This window comes from Phyllobates terribilis, unplaced genomic scaffold (assembly GCF_046119375.1).
Source record: "Phyllobates terribilis strain yellow unplaced genomic scaffold, ASM4611937v1 Scaffold_12__6_contigs__length_324123572, whole genome shotgun sequence".
Taxonomy (NCBI): Eukaryota; Metazoa; Chordata; class Amphibia; order Anura; family Dendrobatidae; genus Phyllobates; species Phyllobates terribilis.
In genome coordinates, this window is record NW_027362772.1 from 23,898,420 (window position 1) to 23,916,298 (window position 17,879).

The 17,879-nt window shown below is 47.6% G+C and overlaps 1 protein-coding gene across 1 annotated transcript; it reads right to left on the bottom strand.

Moving 5' to 3' along the window:
* Positions 1-3,794: 3,794 nt before the first annotated feature.
* Positions 3,795-17,314, bottom strand: LOC141172964 (trypsin-like). The gene is made up of 5 exons (XM_073657578.1): positions 17,197-17,314; positions 15,622-15,778; positions 15,063-15,316; positions 4,781-4,917; positions 3,795-4,555 (listed from the first exon to the last, which is right to left on the bottom strand). Exons 1-5 carry the CDS (start codon positions 17,234-17,236, stop codon positions 4,391-4,393), a joined length of 753 nt encoding a protein of 250 aa, XP_073513679.1. The 5' UTR covers positions 17,237-17,314; the 3' UTR covers positions 3,795-4,390.
* Between the last annotated feature and the right edge of the window lie 565 nt (positions 17,315-17,879).

Sequence of the window (17,879 nt, forward strand, 5' to 3'; positions counted from 1 at the left end):
ATTTTGGGGTAGATCCAACGTTTTGATCGCCCGTTATTGCATTTTATTGCAATGATGCAAAGACCAAAAAAACTTAATTCTGGGGTTTAAATTTTTTTTTCTCGTTACGCCGTTTACCGATCGGATTAATTTATTTTAGATTTTGAGAGATCGGACATTTCTGAAGTCAGCGATACGAAATAAGTGTATTTTTTACTTTTTATTGTTTTTTTTTCAATAGGGCAAAATGGGGGTGATTTGAACTTTTTATTTTTTTTTTATTTTATTTTTTTCATTTTTTTTTTTTTTTTTTATTTCCTTTAAGGTTTTTGGCTTTAACTTGTAAAATAGTTTTCAGAGCTTAAATATGACCCGATCACTATGGGAAACTGCTCCACTAATCATTTGTACCAGTTTTAAAGAAGTTTCCCCCTTTTCATCAATTTTTGAACTAGACTCGAGAAGACATGCCTTTGCCTTGTGTCACTAGGGGTTTCTTATGCCAGAAAAGAGGAGAGGTGTCTTTAAGAGACTCCATCATCGGGCAGCAGTATTGTCCACTCATTGTGCTAACGCTTCCTCCATTTTTTGCCTCTTGAGATTAGATTTGAAACTTTACTATGAATATCCCTTTAATTAAAGGGTGTTTTTTAAGGATTCTTAAAGGGGTATATTCTTAAAGTAGGCAATCAATAAGGTGAGTGCAAGCAAAGCATCCCTTCCATTACTTTTACAGCCCCATTCATCCAAAGCTCTCTGCAAGTAAATGGAGCTGATCTCCAATACCAGGCTTTGCCACTACCAAAGTATGGCGCTGTGTTAGGAAAATAATCACTGAATCTCCATGCTTGATTGGCAAGTGGTGAAGGATTGAGTCTACAATCATTATGTTGACCCTAACCCCAAATTTATGGCCAATTTATTATCCAATTCAATATCATGTGACATAATGTAATACAAATTCATTGACAGGTGTGTTGCTACTAATAACATGGTAATTTTATTGACCTAATTTGCATTTAGAAATTCAGTAGAAATTAGTCATAATTACATAATAGAATTTTACCTTCCAGCAGCTACCACTAGAGGGAGCTCACTACACACTGTTTCATCATTAATTTCAATGCATAGATACAGAGCCAGATGATACAATTGTGTCCACCTGCAGTCACCACCAGAGGGAGCTCACTGCATACTGAGTTACTATTGAAAACAATGTATAAACTGTATACAGTGAGCTCCCTCTGGTGGTGGCTCCAGGAAGACAGAATTGTATCATCTGGCTCTGTATCTATGCAGAGGCTTTGGATCTTTGTATTAGAATAACAGAGCTTTGATCTCTATAGCAAAGTATTAAGAAAATAAGCAGCAGAGGATGGTGGCGCTAAAATAGAGTTCAAGGGTGGAGATTTACTTTTAGCGAAATTATTGAAAATGATAAGAGTTTTTGAGTCATTGCAAAAAAATAGAGTCAGGTTTTTGGATATTTCTGTAGAGATTTAACCTGGAGGATTTGCATCCACCCTCCGTGCTGGATCATTGGAGCGTCGCCCTTCCCATCGGCTTTCAGGTTCTTTATGGGAGGCAGTCGCCCTTTGCAATTGTGTCTAGGATCCAGTCCAGGTAGTTGCACAGTCTTGTATATACTCCTGCCTTTTCGGCTTCACCACACTGATTGTTACCCTAAGATGTGATCCCAGTTAACTGTGAATTACTGTCACGGGTGTGTCAGAGGTGACAGACAGTCGCCCTGCAGTGGTCTGCAGGAGATCTCCACGTTTGGCAATGCAGACAGCTGCCTAGATAGGAGGCTGTGTTTAGTACCCAGCAACTACTCCCTTTAGTCTGGGTGTGTATATACCTGATGTGTCTGGGTGGGTGTCACCGGTTATACTCATTTCCACTTGGAACTTGGCTGAAGTAGCATCATGTCCTCTCTGGAGTCTTGAAGCCGTGTGCCCTGTTGGAGTTCTTCTAAAGCTAAGTTCCTATTCCCCTGTTTTGTCTTCCCCATTTGTCTTTAGAGTGCTAGCGGAGGTTGACTAGTGCTCGTCTCCTTCCACCCCCCACTATAGCCTTACACCAGGGATAGTAGGGTGAGGCACATGATCGGCGACAGCTGCGGAGACTGTATAGGGAAGCTAGGGGAAGACAGGGTGACGCTAGTCCAGATTAGGAGGTCACCTCTATCCCCTTTCCCTAGTGTCTGGGCTCCCTTTCCCCTCTGTGTTGCACTCACACCTGGCATGACAATTACAGACCAGGGGTCCCCCAGAGTCTCCCTGCAAGAAAAATAATCCATATTAATATGCAGCTTCTGTTGGTCTCCATTCACATTGGCTCTTTCAGACCTATCCTTACTAATATCATAAAGTCATTATGACCTACAGAATCATCACATCCCTCTCCTGAAATACTCTGTGCAAGCAACATTTTTCCTACTTGTTTTCCTTAAATCAGAGTTAGGGAAGGATTTTGTGAGCCGTACCTGACAGGTGTCTTTCCCGCCCTCCATGACACCAGCACACAGCATGTTCTCCGTTATTTCCCCAGGGTAAGCGCTTCTGCAGACGTCATTGGCCACAATCTCCATGTTCACACAGTGCAGCGTATCTGGAAAGGTTTCTACATGCATAAGAAATGTGTCAGAAGGGAGGTCACCAGATACAGATGATGGAGGCGACGGGCAGTCACCAGATACTGATGATGGAGGCGACGGGCAGTCACCAGATACTGATGATGGAGGCGACGGGCGGTCACCAGATACTGATGATGGAGGCGACGGGCAGTCACCAGATACTGATGATAGAGGGGACGGGCGGTCACCAGATACTGATGATGAAAGAGACGGGCGGTCACCAGATACTAATGATGAAGGCAATGGACGGTCACCAGATACTGATGACGGAGATGACGGGCGGTCACCAGATACTGATGATGGAGGTGATGGGCGGTTACCAGATACTGATGATGGAGGGGACGGGCGGTCACTAGATACTGATGATGGAGGTGATGGGATAGGTCACCAGATACTGATGATGGAGGTGACGGGCGGTCACTAGATATTGATGATGGAGGGGATGGGCGGTCACTAGATACTGATGATGGAGGCGATGGGATAGGTCACCAGATACTGATGATGGAGGTGATGAGCGGTCACCAGATAGTGATGATGGAGGCAATGGGCGGTTCCAAGATACTGATGATGGAGGCAATGGGCGGTCACCAGATAGTGATGATGGAGGTGAGGGATAGGTCACCAGATACTGATGATGGAGGTGACGGGCGGTCACCAGATATTGATGATGGAGGTGACGGGCGATTACCAGATACTGATGATGGAGGGGACGGGCGGTCACTAGATACTGATGATGGAGGCGATGGGATAGGTCACCAGATACTGATGATGGAGGTGATGAGCGGTCACCAGATAGTGATGATGGAGGCAATGGGCGGTTCCAAGATACTGATGATGGAGGCAATGGGCGGTCACCAGATACTAATGGGATTTACATTTCTCTTCTGTTAATTGACTTTGCATTTTACTAATTGATAAAAATTAACTTCTAACAATTTTATTTTTTAAAGCATTTTTACTTTACAGCATTTTTTCCACACCTGCCTAAAACTTTAGTAAAGTGCTTTAGTTAAGGGCCTTAACAATAGAGGATGATCTTGCAATCATGAAGAATGGTTAAGGATTATTTGGTCTTCACTCTTCACACATTTTCTTCTACCGCCTTATCATTGACTCCAACCCCAAAACTAATAATTCTATACCATATAACATAACTTAATAAAACCTCTTTGACAGCTTTGTTGCTACTAATAACATGTTTATTTTACTCAGCTAATTTGCATGTGTTCAATATTTGCATTTAGAAATTCGGAATTTTGTTTCTTTTTTATTAATAGAGTTCCAGGTCTCCTGCTTCATAGAATTCTACCTTCCTGCAGCCACCACTAGAGGGAGCTCAGTGCATACTGTTTCATCATTGACTTCAATGAATACATAGCATGCAGTGAGCTCCCTCTAGTGGTGGCTGCAGGCAAACAGAATTGTATCATTTGGTTCTATATCGATGCAAAGGATTTACATCAGAATAACACAGCTCTGATCGTTATAATAATGGATTAAAAAAAATAAGCAGCCAAGGCTGGTGGACCTTTTAAGGTTAAAATTAGGGTTCAAGGGTGGAGATTTACTTTTAGCAAAATTATTGAAAATTCTAAGAATTTTTGAGTTATTAACAGTAATCATTCCAAAAAATAGTGTCAGATTTGAGGACAGGTTTTTGGATATTTCTATCGAGATTTAAACTGCAGGATTTTCTGTCGTTTAGTAATTAGTGGCAATTAGCGGCCACCCTCCATGATGGATTGTCGTCCTTCCCATCGGCTTTCAGGTTCTTCATGGGAGGCAGTCGCCTTTTGCAATTGTGTCTCGGATCCAGTCCAGGTAGTTGCACAATCTTGTGTATACTCCTGGCTTTTCGGCTTCAGCACAAGGAATGTTACCCCAAGATGTGATCCCACTTAACTGTGAATTACAGACCAGGGGTCCCCCAGAGTCTCCCTGCAAGAAAAATAATCCATATCAATATGCGGCTTCTATTGATCTCCATTCACATTTGCTCTTTTAGCCCTATCTTTACTAATATCATAAAGTCATTTTGCACCTACAAAATTATCACTCCTCTCTCCTGAAATACTCTGTGCTGCTAAGCACCCTTCATCTGAACAAAGTTTTTCTTATTCATTTTCCTAACCCTGAGAAATGGAAGGATTTGCAGAACGGTACCTGACAGGTGTCTTTCCCGCCCTCAATGGCTCCAGCACACAGCATGTTCTCCGTTATCTCCCCAGGATAAGCGCCTCTGCAGATGTCATCAGCGACTATCTCCACGTTCACACATTGCAGCGCATCTGGAAAGGTTGCTGCATGGATAAGATACGTGTCAGAGGTCCTTATGGTTGTGTTATATGGCTCATAACAAAAAAGGATTGCATAAAGGGGTACTCTCATCTCATATCGCTACGATAGGCAGAGATCTGACCCCTGGGACCACCAATGACCTGGAAAATTAAGGGGTTGCAAGGTGTATTCAAAATTGCATCCTTTTGGTAGTCTTCTACTGCATAGCTCTGCAGGAGTACTGCAGTACAGCTCTATCCAAAAAAATGTCAACACAGAAGGTAGCACAAAAATGAGTGACTGCAGCCCCTTTCTTTAAAGGATTAGTGGGGTCCCCAGGGTCAGATCATCTCTCATTATTAAGTGATTGCAATATTTCATTCCTTCATGAGGCTGGTTACAGCTGTCTGGATATACAGAGTACACATTCAGACACTGGCCGCACAAGGACCGGGGGCGAGGTTCGGGCATTGGAACCACACGGACCAGGGTACAAGGTTCAGGTGTGGCGCCCTGCTGTGCATTGGTGCCACAGATCCCAGAGGGGTGCATGGATGGATTCCTCCACAAGAGGCCCTCATAGCAATCACACACCTCCACCTTCCACCTCAGACCACCAGAGGGAGCCCGTTAGGGATATAAATAGGGAAGGTGGAGCTAGGCAGTCAGTCAGTCTGGAATCTACAGCCTGGAGTATGTTGTAGTATGCAGTCTAAAGTCTGCTGCAGCCAGAGAGGTTGTCAGGTCAGTACAGACTCAGTGAGCTCAGTTAGTGAGCCTAGGGCGTGCCGACGCCAAAAGAGCGGTGAAGAGTAGCGAGGCCTACTGCCAGTGTGAAGCCTAGTGAGGGCCCCGAGCGTGGCCGAAGGCAAGTGGAGTAAGCGAGCTACATAAGGGGCAGAGGAGCTTAACCAGCTCAACCCACAACCATCTACCGGAACCCCTGGCGAACTGTATGTCCCAGGAACACCAAAAAGCTGACTATTATACCAGGGTCAGGAGTCACAGAAGCCCAAGAGACCAGGAAGTGTGAACTCCAACAGAAGGCCCTACCACCAGGTCAGCCGGTGCAAGACAGAGACCAAGTTAGGCCTAGATCCAGGCAGGTCATAAACTTATCAGGAAAAGGCAAGAAACGGGAGGCCCCACACCCGCTCACTGGGGAGAGTCCTGCTATGCACCCTTCACCCTACAGTGCCCTGGATCGTGCCTGAAACACCACCAGTAAAGGTACTGAAGTGATCTGTCGCATGTGTGCCTATTCTTCTACCCTTCCTCTGACCCGGCTGGGTCCCCTCTGTGCTCCATCCCTTCTCCTACGCTGCCCTGAGGCCCCGCTCCACCTGTGGGGAGCCGCAACAATTAAGCTGCCTGAACACCGGCCTCAGAGGACTGTAGCAGCGCTGATGACCCTCACCAGACACCACGGGTGGCATCACAAACAATTCCCCCTTTCCTAATCACCTTTCCCCCATACCTTGCTTTTAAGAGTGACCCCAGGGTACGGGCCCGGGAGCCGGCCACCATCGCATCCCCCAAAACCAACAACAAGGCCCGGGCGCCGAGTAGTCGTCCCCATCCCCTGGGCGCGTCATCTCTTCCTGGTGTTACGAACAGGATTCCGTGCCCGCTGCAACGACGGAGTGTTGTGCCCGCTGCCACCGGGTACTGTGTGCCTTTAATTAGAACTGTGTACTGTGTATTTAACTGTGGCGAAGATCGCCGCCATTGTTGTGCCGCCGAGCAGGAAGAAGGGCGTAACCGCGGGAAACTGAGAGGCGTACCTGCTGAAGCGCGCGAAGCCCCGGACACGCCCCACGCCTCGACGTTGAACCAGGAAGCACCAGGTTCTGGAAGGACCCCCAGTGAGCGCTCTGACGTAGGACGTAAGCGACGCAAGGTCCTGAAGGAAGACCGTCACCTGCGGATCTGCGGCCTACCGGAAGAAAAGAAAAGAAGATAGGCCACGGTTCACTAGGGGGGCGCCAGAATGTCCGAAGAACAGCACAACGCCGGAGTACCGGTTAACCGCCCTGATCACCAACCCGCGCTAGGCGCCGAGCAGGCCGGAGCAGCCACTCCACCAGCAGGGCTTGTAACCCCTGTCATACCCATGGCCCTACCGTACATCCCTGGAGCGAAGTGGCTCCCCCAGTACAGCGGCAAACCAGATACCCTGTCTGGATTTAAAAGGAAAATATGCGGTATCTTGGACATGTACTCTATGACAGGCAAACAAAGAGCCGCTGTTGTATTGGGACAATTGGCTGGTGCTGCGGAGCGAGAAGTAGAAACCTGGTCAGCCGCAGCCCAGGAGTCAGTGTTCACATTCTTTAAAAAGTTACAGACTGTCTTTGAGAATCGTGTTGAGACAGACCTCCGGATGAGGTTCTACAACTGCTCTCAGCAACTGGAGGACAGTGTTCGGGACAATGCCTGGCGTTTACAAGGGGCCCTGCGAGCTCTGAAACAGGTTAGTCCAACCAGCATCGATAATGAAAATAAAATGCTGAAGGAACAGTTTATCCGGGGACTGAGGTCTCAAGAGGAGAGCAGGACTGTGCGTTGGTGGTCCCTGGATCATCCAGATGCCACCTTTGACACCCTTAAGGACAGGGCTATAAAAGGACTGCAGCCCCTGGAAACAACTGCTATCCAATGTTACCAGGGTGGGGCCACCCCAGTGCCTGCAGCATCCACCTTTTCCCCAGTGGCTGCTGAAGCCAAGGTTCCAGCAACGTCCCCTAGTGAGCTGGACAGCTTGCGCTCTGAAGTGCGTCAGTTGAGAAAAACCCTGACCACTGTACTGAGTGCCCTGCAGCTGCGGACGGAGCCCGAGGAGGAAGGAAGGATCCTGCTAGCCGACAGCCCTGAGGATGTCCCCTGGATGAGAAGGAGGAGGAGGACAACGCCACCCCGTGGGAGGACCAGCGACCAACGCCGCCCGCCGAAGGACCCTGTCTGCCACCGCTGCCACAAGACAGGTCACGCCATCCAGAGCTGTCCTTTAAACGAGCAAACCCTGGGGCCGAGGGCCGAGACCCAGGAGTAGACTCCTCAGGTCCATCAAACTGGTACCGTAGGTTTGTGGGAGGAAGATGTTTCCTGTCCATTGTGCTGGACGGCATCGCGACACCCGCTCTGCTGGACACAGGATCTCAGGTAACCATCATGCCTGATGTCCTCTACAAAAGGTTCTGGTCCATAGATGAACTTCACCCACCAGATCCAAATCTTTCCATGTATGCCTCAAACGGCCTCCCCCTTAACCTAGTTGGGGTTAAGGATGTGGCAGTAATGGTGGGAAGAGTGGAACTGAAGGACCAGGGACTAATTGTAGTAGAGACTAATCCTGATGATACAGACTTGTATATGGTACTTGGCAGAAATATTGTTAGTAACTGTTTGGGAGAAGTATTGTTCTTGCACCAAAAGATAGCTGACACTGCCAGACCAGGGCAGAGAAGGGCTCTCCAGAAAGAGATCTGAGCCCTTATGTACCAGCAACAGATAAAGCTAACAGGCGGTGAAATTGGTAATGTACGGGTGACAGACCCGGTACCCATTGTGATTCCCCCGATGAGTGAAATGCTGATTTGGTGTAGAGCAGCAATAGGGCTCAAAGGACGGAGCTATCAGGCAGTAGTAGAGCCCCTTAGCTCAGAGCATAGACCTACACTCTTAACTGCCAGAGGGGTAGTGGATGTACGCAATGGGATGGTGCCCGTACGCCTCCTAAACTATGGGGAGGACGAGGTTAGATTACCACGCTATGCCACTGTTGCCAAATTGTACACAGTAAATAACAACTCCATACACACGGCGGAGTCCTTAACCTCACCAGACGAAGTGGAGGATAATGACCCGGCAACCCAGGTGGAGGATTGGTGTCAACTGCTCCATGTTGGGACAGACACCACTCCTGCCCATCAGAAGCAGGGTGTACACCGGGTGGTTCAGGATTACGCGCGGGTTTTCAGTAAGCACCCACTTGACTTTGGGAGGATTAAGGGGGTTCAACACCATATCCCCACAGGTGACCATCCACCCATCAAAGAACGTTACAGGCCTATACCACCAGCATACTACCAGAAGGCGAAGGAGATGTTGCAAGACATGAAGAAGGCAGGGGTAGTAAGTGATAGTTGTAGTCCCTGGGCAGCTCCCCTAGTTCTAGTCAGGAAAAAGGACGGAAGCATGAGAATGTGTGTAGATTACAGACAAGTAAATCGCATTACACATAAAGATGCATACCCTTTACCACGTATAGAGGAATCCCTGGCTGCCTTAAAGTCTGCAAATTACTTCTCCACCCTTGACCTCACTAGTGGGTACTGGCAAGTACCTGTTGCTGAGGAGGATCGGGAGAAGACGGCCTTCACCACCCCGATGGGACTCTGCGAGTTCAATAGTATGCCGTTTGGACTCTGCAACGCCCCCGGAATGTTCCAGAGATTGATGGAGTGCTGCCTGGGACACCGAAACTTCGAGACTGTACTACTATACCTGGACGACGTGATAGTGTACTCCAAAACTTATTGAAGCACCTGGCGGAGGTATTTGAGTCGCTGTCCCGGTATGGGATGAAGCTGAAGCCCTCCAAGTGCCACCTGCTCAAGCAAAAGGTACAGTACCTGGGACACATCGTTAGTCCAGAGGGAGTAGCACCAGACCCGGAGAAGGTCACTGCAATCCAGAAATGGCCGGAGCTGAAGAGCCTCAAGGAGGTACGTCAGTTCCTGGGACTAGTCGGGTATTACCGGAGGTTTGTGAAGGACTATACCAAGAAGGCGGCATCTTTGCAAGATCTCCTGGTAGGACAGTCCGGGAGAGGCAGAAATCCCCCATCCCAGTGGGGTAAGGAGGAAGCCGAATCCTTTAAGGTGATGAAGGGGATCCTGACCAGCAAAGAGATCCTAGTCTACCCTGACTACAGCCAACCGTTCCTGCTGTACACTGATGCCAGCAACGAAGGATTAGGAGCTCTACTGAGTCAGAAGTAGAATGGCAAAGAGAAGGTCATCGCCTATGCAAGCAGGAAGCTCCGCCCGACCGAGAGGAACCCAGAGAACTATAGCAGCTTCAAGTTGGAGTTCCTGGCCCTGGTCTGGGCCATCACCGAACGGTTCAAGCACTACCTGGCCTCCAGTAAGTTCACTGCCTACACTGATAACAACCCCTTGACTCATCTAGAAACAGCCAAGTTAGGAGCCATGGAGCAACGATGGATGGCTCGGCTGTCAAACTACCAATTCACTATTAAGTACCTGGCGGGTCAAAAAAACGCCAACGCCGATGCCCTGTCCAGGATGCCTCACCAGTCGGACACTGAAGAAGAAGTGGATGACTTGGAGGAGATTGAACTACCTGCCTTTCATCGGAATGGAATGGTCCACGAGCAACGAGCCTCCAGGAGGCATCGCGGTAAGACGTTAAACCCCCTGCCTCACCACAGCTGGAAGGAGACCCAGGACAGCGACCCGGTTGTCAGCCGTATCAAAGAGCTGATAACCCAGGAAGGTTCCTCCCTGGAGAAGGACACGTCTCTACAAGCCAAGCAGCTGTGGAATGAGAGAAGCCGGCTGTTCATCTATAGAGAGAAGCTGTGCCGAAAGTACGTCGACCCCAAGACCCATGAGATGGTATGGCAGATAGTGGTGCCCAAGACAGACATCCAGATGGTGTTGGAAGCCTACCACGATCAGGTGGGGCACTTTGGCTGGAAGAAGCTAGAAACCCTGCTGAAGTGTCGGTTTTATTGGGTAGATATGCGCAGTTCCATTGAGAGGTGGTGCCGGAATTGTGGACCCTGTAGCCTCAGAAGAAAAGACTACAGCAGCCAGAAGGCACCCCTGCAACCCATCAAGACAACTCGACCTTTGGAGATCGTGGCCCTGGATCATGTCAAGCTGTCACCCAGCAGGTCAGGATATTTCTATGCCCTGACCATGGTGGATCACTACTCTCGGTTCCTGGTGGTCGGCCCCATCAAGGATCTGACGGCAGAAACTGCGGCGAAGACATTTCAGGCGTACTTCTGCAGGCCCCATGGATACCCGGAGCAGGTGCTGACGGATCAAGGCCCAGCCTTTGAAGCCGAATTGTTCAAGGAGTTCTGCCATCTGTACGGGTGTAAAAAGATCCAGACTACACCGTACCACCCCCAAACCAACGGTCTCTGTGAAAAGATGAATAACATCGTCATCAACCTGCTGAAGACCTTACCACTAGAGGAGAGAAATCAGTGGCCAGACCTACTATCTGACCTGGTAGATCTGTACAACCACATACCTGTGAGTTCCACCAATTGTACTCCAGCATATCTCATGCGAGCAAGACCCGGGAAGTTGCCCATGGACCTGGAGCTTGGTGTAGTAGAACCGGAAGCAGATATGTCCACTGAGGACTGGGACACGACCAGACAGGAGCAGTACAGAAGAGTACAGGCCTGTGTCGAAGACAGTCTCACTCGGGTAAGGGACAAGCAGGAAGCCCACTACAATAAAAGTGCGCCCGCAGAACCCTTCACACCAGGAGAAGTGGTGTTAAAGAGGAAAAGGAGAAACCACAAACTTGATGACCAGTGGGAGAGAAAACCCTACACTGTGTTGAATTCAAGATTTGATAACAAGAAGACCTGTTTGATTAGCAAAGACGGATGAATAACGACTGCAATGGTATCTAGAGACCATCTGAAGTTGTGTCCAGACCTGCTAAAGCCCCAAGAAGAAGTGCCTCTCACCGTACTGGAGGAGCCTAAAGAAGCAGTACTCCGTACTGACTTAGGAGAATTCCCAGCAGATTGGCCTCAACTAGGAGGAGCAGTAATAATACCTGTGATCCACTTCTTTCAACAGCCAGAAGACCCTCCACAGCAAGTAGAATCTGTAAGTGCTTCAGAAGAGACTGCTCAAGAAGAATCCCCGGAAGAAGGATCCCCGGTTGGAGCAGAGCAAGAAGGCCCAGCCAATGGTATACTTGCCAGTCCCGTAGAGAGGTTAAGGCAACCCTGCAGTCCCCCAACACTTAGAACTGACAGAGTGGGAGGTAGTGCAAATACTATTGCCTCACGCATCCCAGTACCACGTAGGTCGACACGTAGCACACGAGGTCAGACCCCTGTCAGATACAGAGAATAAAGAAGGAAACTCTGACAGTGTAAATAGTTGCCCTTGGGGTATTATATTGTGTATTTTCATGTATATGTATTTATTACCTTGTGTTTTGCCTTATAATGGACAATCTAAGTGAAATGGACACTTTTCTGGTTGCCTCTAACTACCCGTAAGGGTACCTAAAGAACTTTGTGGCTGAGGACTGTGTGCAGCCCAAAAACTGCTTCTTGTAAATAATTGCACTCCCTGGAGTGCCCCTTTAGGTGACCTCAGAACAAAAACCTGTCTGGTGTGGCACAAACGGAGGTCCAACTCGGGATCACCATGCCCTGCAGTCACCCCAGGGCCTAGGTGGCGTGTTTGCATTGGACAGGTCCCCCAAGCTACCAAGTACTCTAACCTGTGAGATGGACATCCTGTCTGCGAACCTCACCGGAAGAGACTTGAATTCTGGGGTTGCTTATTGAATTGTACATATCTATTTATTATTTTTAATGTTTTATACGCAACGTTCAAGCAAAGTGCCTCCCATAAAGGGAAGAGTTATTATTATTGTTGTTATAAAAATTACTTCAGTCCGGGAGTACTGAGCTTTGCTAGGGGGGAATGTGGTGCCCTGCTGTGCATTGGTGCCACAGATCCCAGAGGGGTGCATGGATGGATTCCTCCTCAAGAGACCCTCATAGCATTCACACACCTCCACCTTCCACCTCAGACCACCAGAGGGAGCCCGTTAGGGAAATAAATAGGGAAGGAGTAGCTAGGCAGTCAGTCAGTCTGGAATCTACAGCCTGGAGTATGCAGTCTAAAGTCTGCTGCAGCCAGAGAGGTTGTCAGGTCAGTACAGACTCAGTGAGCTCAGTTAGTGAGCCTAGGGCGTGCCGACGCCAAAAGAGCGGTGAAGAGTAGCGAGGCCTACTGCCAGTGTGAAGCCTAGTGAGGGCCCCGAGCGTGGCCGAAGGCAAGTGGAGTAAGCGAGCTACATAGGGGGCAGAGGAGCTTAACCAGCTCACCCCACAACCATCTACCGGACACCGCGTCCGCGTCCGCAGGGATTCATACATCCAGCGGAAACAACCGGAACCCCTGACGAACTATATGTCCCAGGAACACCAAAAAGCTGACTATTATACCAGGGTCAGGAGTCACAGAAGCCCAAGAGACCAGGGAGTGTGAACTCCAACAGAAGGCCCTACCACAGGTCAGCCGGTGCAAGACAGAGACCAAGTTAGGCCTAGCTCCAGGCAGGTCATAAACTTATCAGGAAAAGGCAAGAAACAGGAGGCCCCACACCCGCTCACTGGGGAGAGTCCTGATATGCAACCTTCACCCTACAGTGCCCTGGATCGTGCCTGAAACACCACCAGTAAAGATACTAAAGTGATCTGTCGCGTGTGTGCCTATTCTTCTACCCTTCCTCTGACCCGGCTGGGTCCCCTCTGTCCTGCATCCCTTCTCCTACGCTGCCCTGAGGCCCCGCTCCACCTGTGGGGAGCCGCAACAACTAAGCTGCCTGAACACCGGCCTCAGAGGACTGTAGCAGCGCTAGTGATCCTCACCAGACACCATGGGTGGCGTCACGAACAATTCCCCCTTTCCTATACACCTTTCCCCCATACCTTGCTTTTAAGAGTGACCCCAGGGTACGGGCCCGGGAGCCAGCCACCGCGGCATCCCCCAAAACCAACAACAAGGCCCGGGCGCCGAGTAGTCGTCCCCATCCCCTGGGCGCGTCACAGGCACTGGCCACACACGAACTGGGGGATGAGGTTCAGGCACTGGCCACACAACGACCAGGGGACAGGGTTCAGGAACTGGAAACACACGTACCAGAGATTCGAGTTCAGGCTCTGGACACACTTGGCCCAGGGGTTGAGGTTCAGGTACTAGCCACACTTGGACCAGGGGACGAGGTTGAGGCTCTAGCCATGCACGGACCAGTGGAGCAGGTTCAGGCACTGGCAACACATGGACCAGGGATTCAGGTTCAGACATTGGCCTTGCATGGACCAGGAGAGCAGGTTCAGGCACTGGCAACACACGGACCAGGGATTCGGGTTCATGCACTGACCACACAAGGACCAGGGGACCTAACAACTCACTAGTTCTACTAAAACTAACTATTGAATCCACGTTACTTAGACACCGCCCTATTGGAGAAGGTTCCTTTTATGCAGGATGCCTCCCAGCCATTGGCTGGGGGCATGTTTGCAGGTGCACGCACTGCCCCTTTCGGAGCTTTCGAGCACGCGCACGCATTATGCGCGCCACCGGGACACATACACATGAAACAGGGAGAACGCTGGGGAACACGCTGCGCAGCCAGGATGGTGAGTATGTTGGCAAGCCTGCATGGAGGGGTAAGGGAAACCATACAGGGGTGCCAATATAGGTGTTACAATCTCCTTCTACTGCAGAACATACTGCAAATTTCCCTCTCCCTTTTGCAAATCACACCCTTTCCTCTGCACTCTTGTTTCCCATCCCCTTAAAATTGCATGCAAATGCAATAGGGATCCTACTGAAAAAATACAAGAAATGTTTTTGCTTTTCAGGAGGTGTCAGGAATCTTTGGCAGCGCCAGGGAGATTTTCCAGTTCATCCTAGATTCTAGTCGTCTACCCTTCTTCCGGAAGCCTCCTGGAGAGTTGGCAAATATAATTTACCATTAAACGTAATCTTTATCCCAATTGTGAAGGAATCAAATACACCCAAAAGTGCCCCTTAACATTTAACCCTAAGCATTAATGCCCCTAAGCATTAACTTCACCCAATGTAAAAGATCCATTGACATTGTGAAATAATATCTGACCACAGGATCAGACGACGAGAGGTTTCTTTGTAGTCTGTAGTCATGGAAACAAAAAGTTCTATTTACACAACATTGTAGCGGAATGTTAACCAAAACTATTTACAATGTTTCTTCATGTTTCACGTACATTATAATAGGAGGACATGCCGAGGTCTGGCAGAAATACCGAATAACTAGCGGTAGTTAATTATACATAGTGGGTAACAAAGGATGAAAAAATATATTATATAGAGCTTCTTACAGTCATGGCTGGTGGTGGTCCCCCATCCTGAAGCCAGGCAGCTGGTCCCATCAGCAGGGGTGGGGCAGCCAAGCGGGATCGTCTGCACATGCTCATTGAGGGTGACAGGAGACGGCATTTTCAGTAGCATGATGTCATTGTCGTAGGTCTCGGGGTTAAATTCGCGGTGATCACATATTTTATCAGCGTAGCTGAACTGCTCCGTCCCTTCGTAATTTTTTATATTATGGTCTCCGAGGCGAATCTGCAGATTCCTATGGAAGAAGAGGAACATTGAACAGAACTGAAGAAGGGTCTGGATCAGGGTGGGTGGAGGTAACTGACTAAAGCATGTGGCACTCAAACCCACACCCCAACGTGTGAACGAAGTGACATAGAGTAATACCATCCCCTGTACATATTATAAAATGGCTAAATAATAACGCCACACAGTGCCCACATAATACTACTGAAAATGCTCATGTAATTGTACCACACAATACAGATATAACACCGCCACTGCGAGTAGGTTTGGAAAGCTGCCACCTTTTTGTCCTTGCTATAACCCGGGGACACTTACGGTAGTTTGCAATGTGCCGCAGTCAGGACCCAGTTTTCATCTATCAGGACTCCTCCGCAAGCATGCTGATCAAAGTAATGAAGGCTGACCTGCCACGGCTGAGAGTTTGGCACGCACTCGAAGCCCCCAATAATCCTGTTATAGTAATGGCCTTGCACTAGAGTGAACCAAAAACAGATAAAATGATGGAAAGCGTCCAAACAAACACCTGTTCAAGTTGATCCATTTTCTCCTTTTAAGATTGCAGCTTTCATTAATACAATGGGCTTCAGAGCTGAAATCTGAGTACGGTAGTTTACGCTGGGAAAATGCTTCATTGTTCATTTGCATCAGCTTTAAAATAATGTTTCCTCTTTTGCGTCAATATTTGAACTAGACTTTAAAAGACGACGCTTTTCCGTAAGTTGTATTAGGAGCCCCCTTCTATAAGAAAGATAAGAAAATATCTCCTGCTGGAAACTATCAGCAAGAAATTGAATTTTCTTTATTGCAAAGATTCAAACAAATAAAATATATAAAATAAAAAAGCAAATTCTAAGATTTTTTAAAGATGCTGACATTTATAACTCTATAGCGTCAAAATAAAATGTTTGGTCCCATTGCTCCATTCTAACAGGAATTGGTTCTGGATTGATCAGTTGGACCCAGAGTTAGGACAACCTCTCTAATACCCATTTACTTATGTATACTTTTACCTGCCAGAAATGTATTTAATTCTTGTTTACTGTGTGGACATTTTAGATACTGCAGAACACAGATAGGCAGGAATGTCGCATATCGACATTTACCCTGTTGATTCTACCTGTTCCTGTTTCCTCTTTAAAAAAAATTTGAATTACAAAAAAATTGACCCAACACCCTTCCACACTCATTTTCTACAGTATCTCCACTTGGAAAAGCTATCAAACCATACGCGAAACGCGCGTCGGGGTTTATTTGGGGACCTGGTTTCCCCCCCCGGTACCATCTACTTCTCTCCTGCACCTGCCCGGGTAAGACATATGTGAAACGCCTATTATTATGAGTCACTGGACTCTACATGGTTATTTATATATTTTGATATAGGGCGCACTGGATATTTCTTACTTGTGGCTTCTAATATACGTGTGTTCATCTGCTCAGCCCTATGTTAGATTCTTTATTATGGGTAGAAGATGCTGTTATCCTTATGTCATTATTAAGCACTTGGCACTTTACACATGTGTGCAGGAGGGTCCCATCCCCTCACATATTGTGCTGTTTTTATAGATTTTCCTATCGTTCCACTTTTTATAACTATTTTTGTCTAATAAAATTATCTTGTATTATTTGTACATCATTTACTCCAGTTTCTCCTTTGTTCGCTCAGTATCATTAATATACAGTAGATTTCGAAATTCCATCAGAACTTCCTAAAACTTCTAAAAAGAAAAATGAAGATCTTCGTAAAGTTCAAAAATAGGGTTTTTTTAATCCTATTTTTAAGTTACTATTACCCCAGAAACATATGGGTTTAAGGATAGAAGGGTCCCATAAATGCACAGTTCAAGACCCCCTAGGAACCCACCGTATCCTTTAGCGTAAAGCTCCACTTACCGACGACCCCCAGGAGAGCAGCCACCAGCAGTCTGTACATGGTGAGGTACTTAACTCTTAGGAAATTTTTCGCCTTCTGTTTCCACTTCTTTCTCTTCCACTTGAGATTAGGGTGTAAATAATTAACTCCAGGGCCTTTCACTTGCTCTGGATTATTTGGGAAGGTGCAGGGGATTGGGGTAATGTATACCAGCCACTAACACTGAGTATATATATACTTTCTGTACTATTGGGGTACTATTGTCCTATCTGGGTACTTTATGTAATCTATATGGGTATTGCGTATTATCTAGTCATTATGTGTACTATCTAGCACTGTGTGTAGTATTTGAGCATTGTGTGTAATGCTTGGGCAGTGTGTATTATATGGGCATTTTATATATTATCTGGGCACCTATCTGGGAACTCTAAATTATCTTGACACAGTGTATATTATCTGGACACTGTGTATAAGATTTTGAGTACTGTATATCTGGGCATTATATATATTATTAAGGCAGTAGTCATATTCTCTGGGCATTGTGTGATATCTGGGAACTGTGTGTACTATCTGGGCACTGTGTGTATTATCTGGGTAGTGTGTGTAATATCTGGACACTGTGTGTATTATCTGGGCACTGTGTGTATTATCTGGACACTGTGTGTGTTATCTGGGCAGTGTATGTATTATCTGGACACTGTGT

Coding starts and splice junctions, on each gene's coding strand:
- LOC141172964 (XM_073657578.1), bottom strand. CDS start 17,236: ATGTACAGACTGCTGGTGGCTGCTCTCCTGGGGGTCGTCG. Junction 4,918..15,062: donor GACCACCACCAGCCATGACT/GTAAGAAGCTCT, acceptor TTATCCATGCAG/CAACCTTTCCAGATGCGCTG. Junction 4,556..4,780: donor GCGGGAAAGACACCTGTCAG/GTACCGTTCTGC, acceptor TTTTTCTTGCAG/GGAGACTCTGGGGGACCCCT.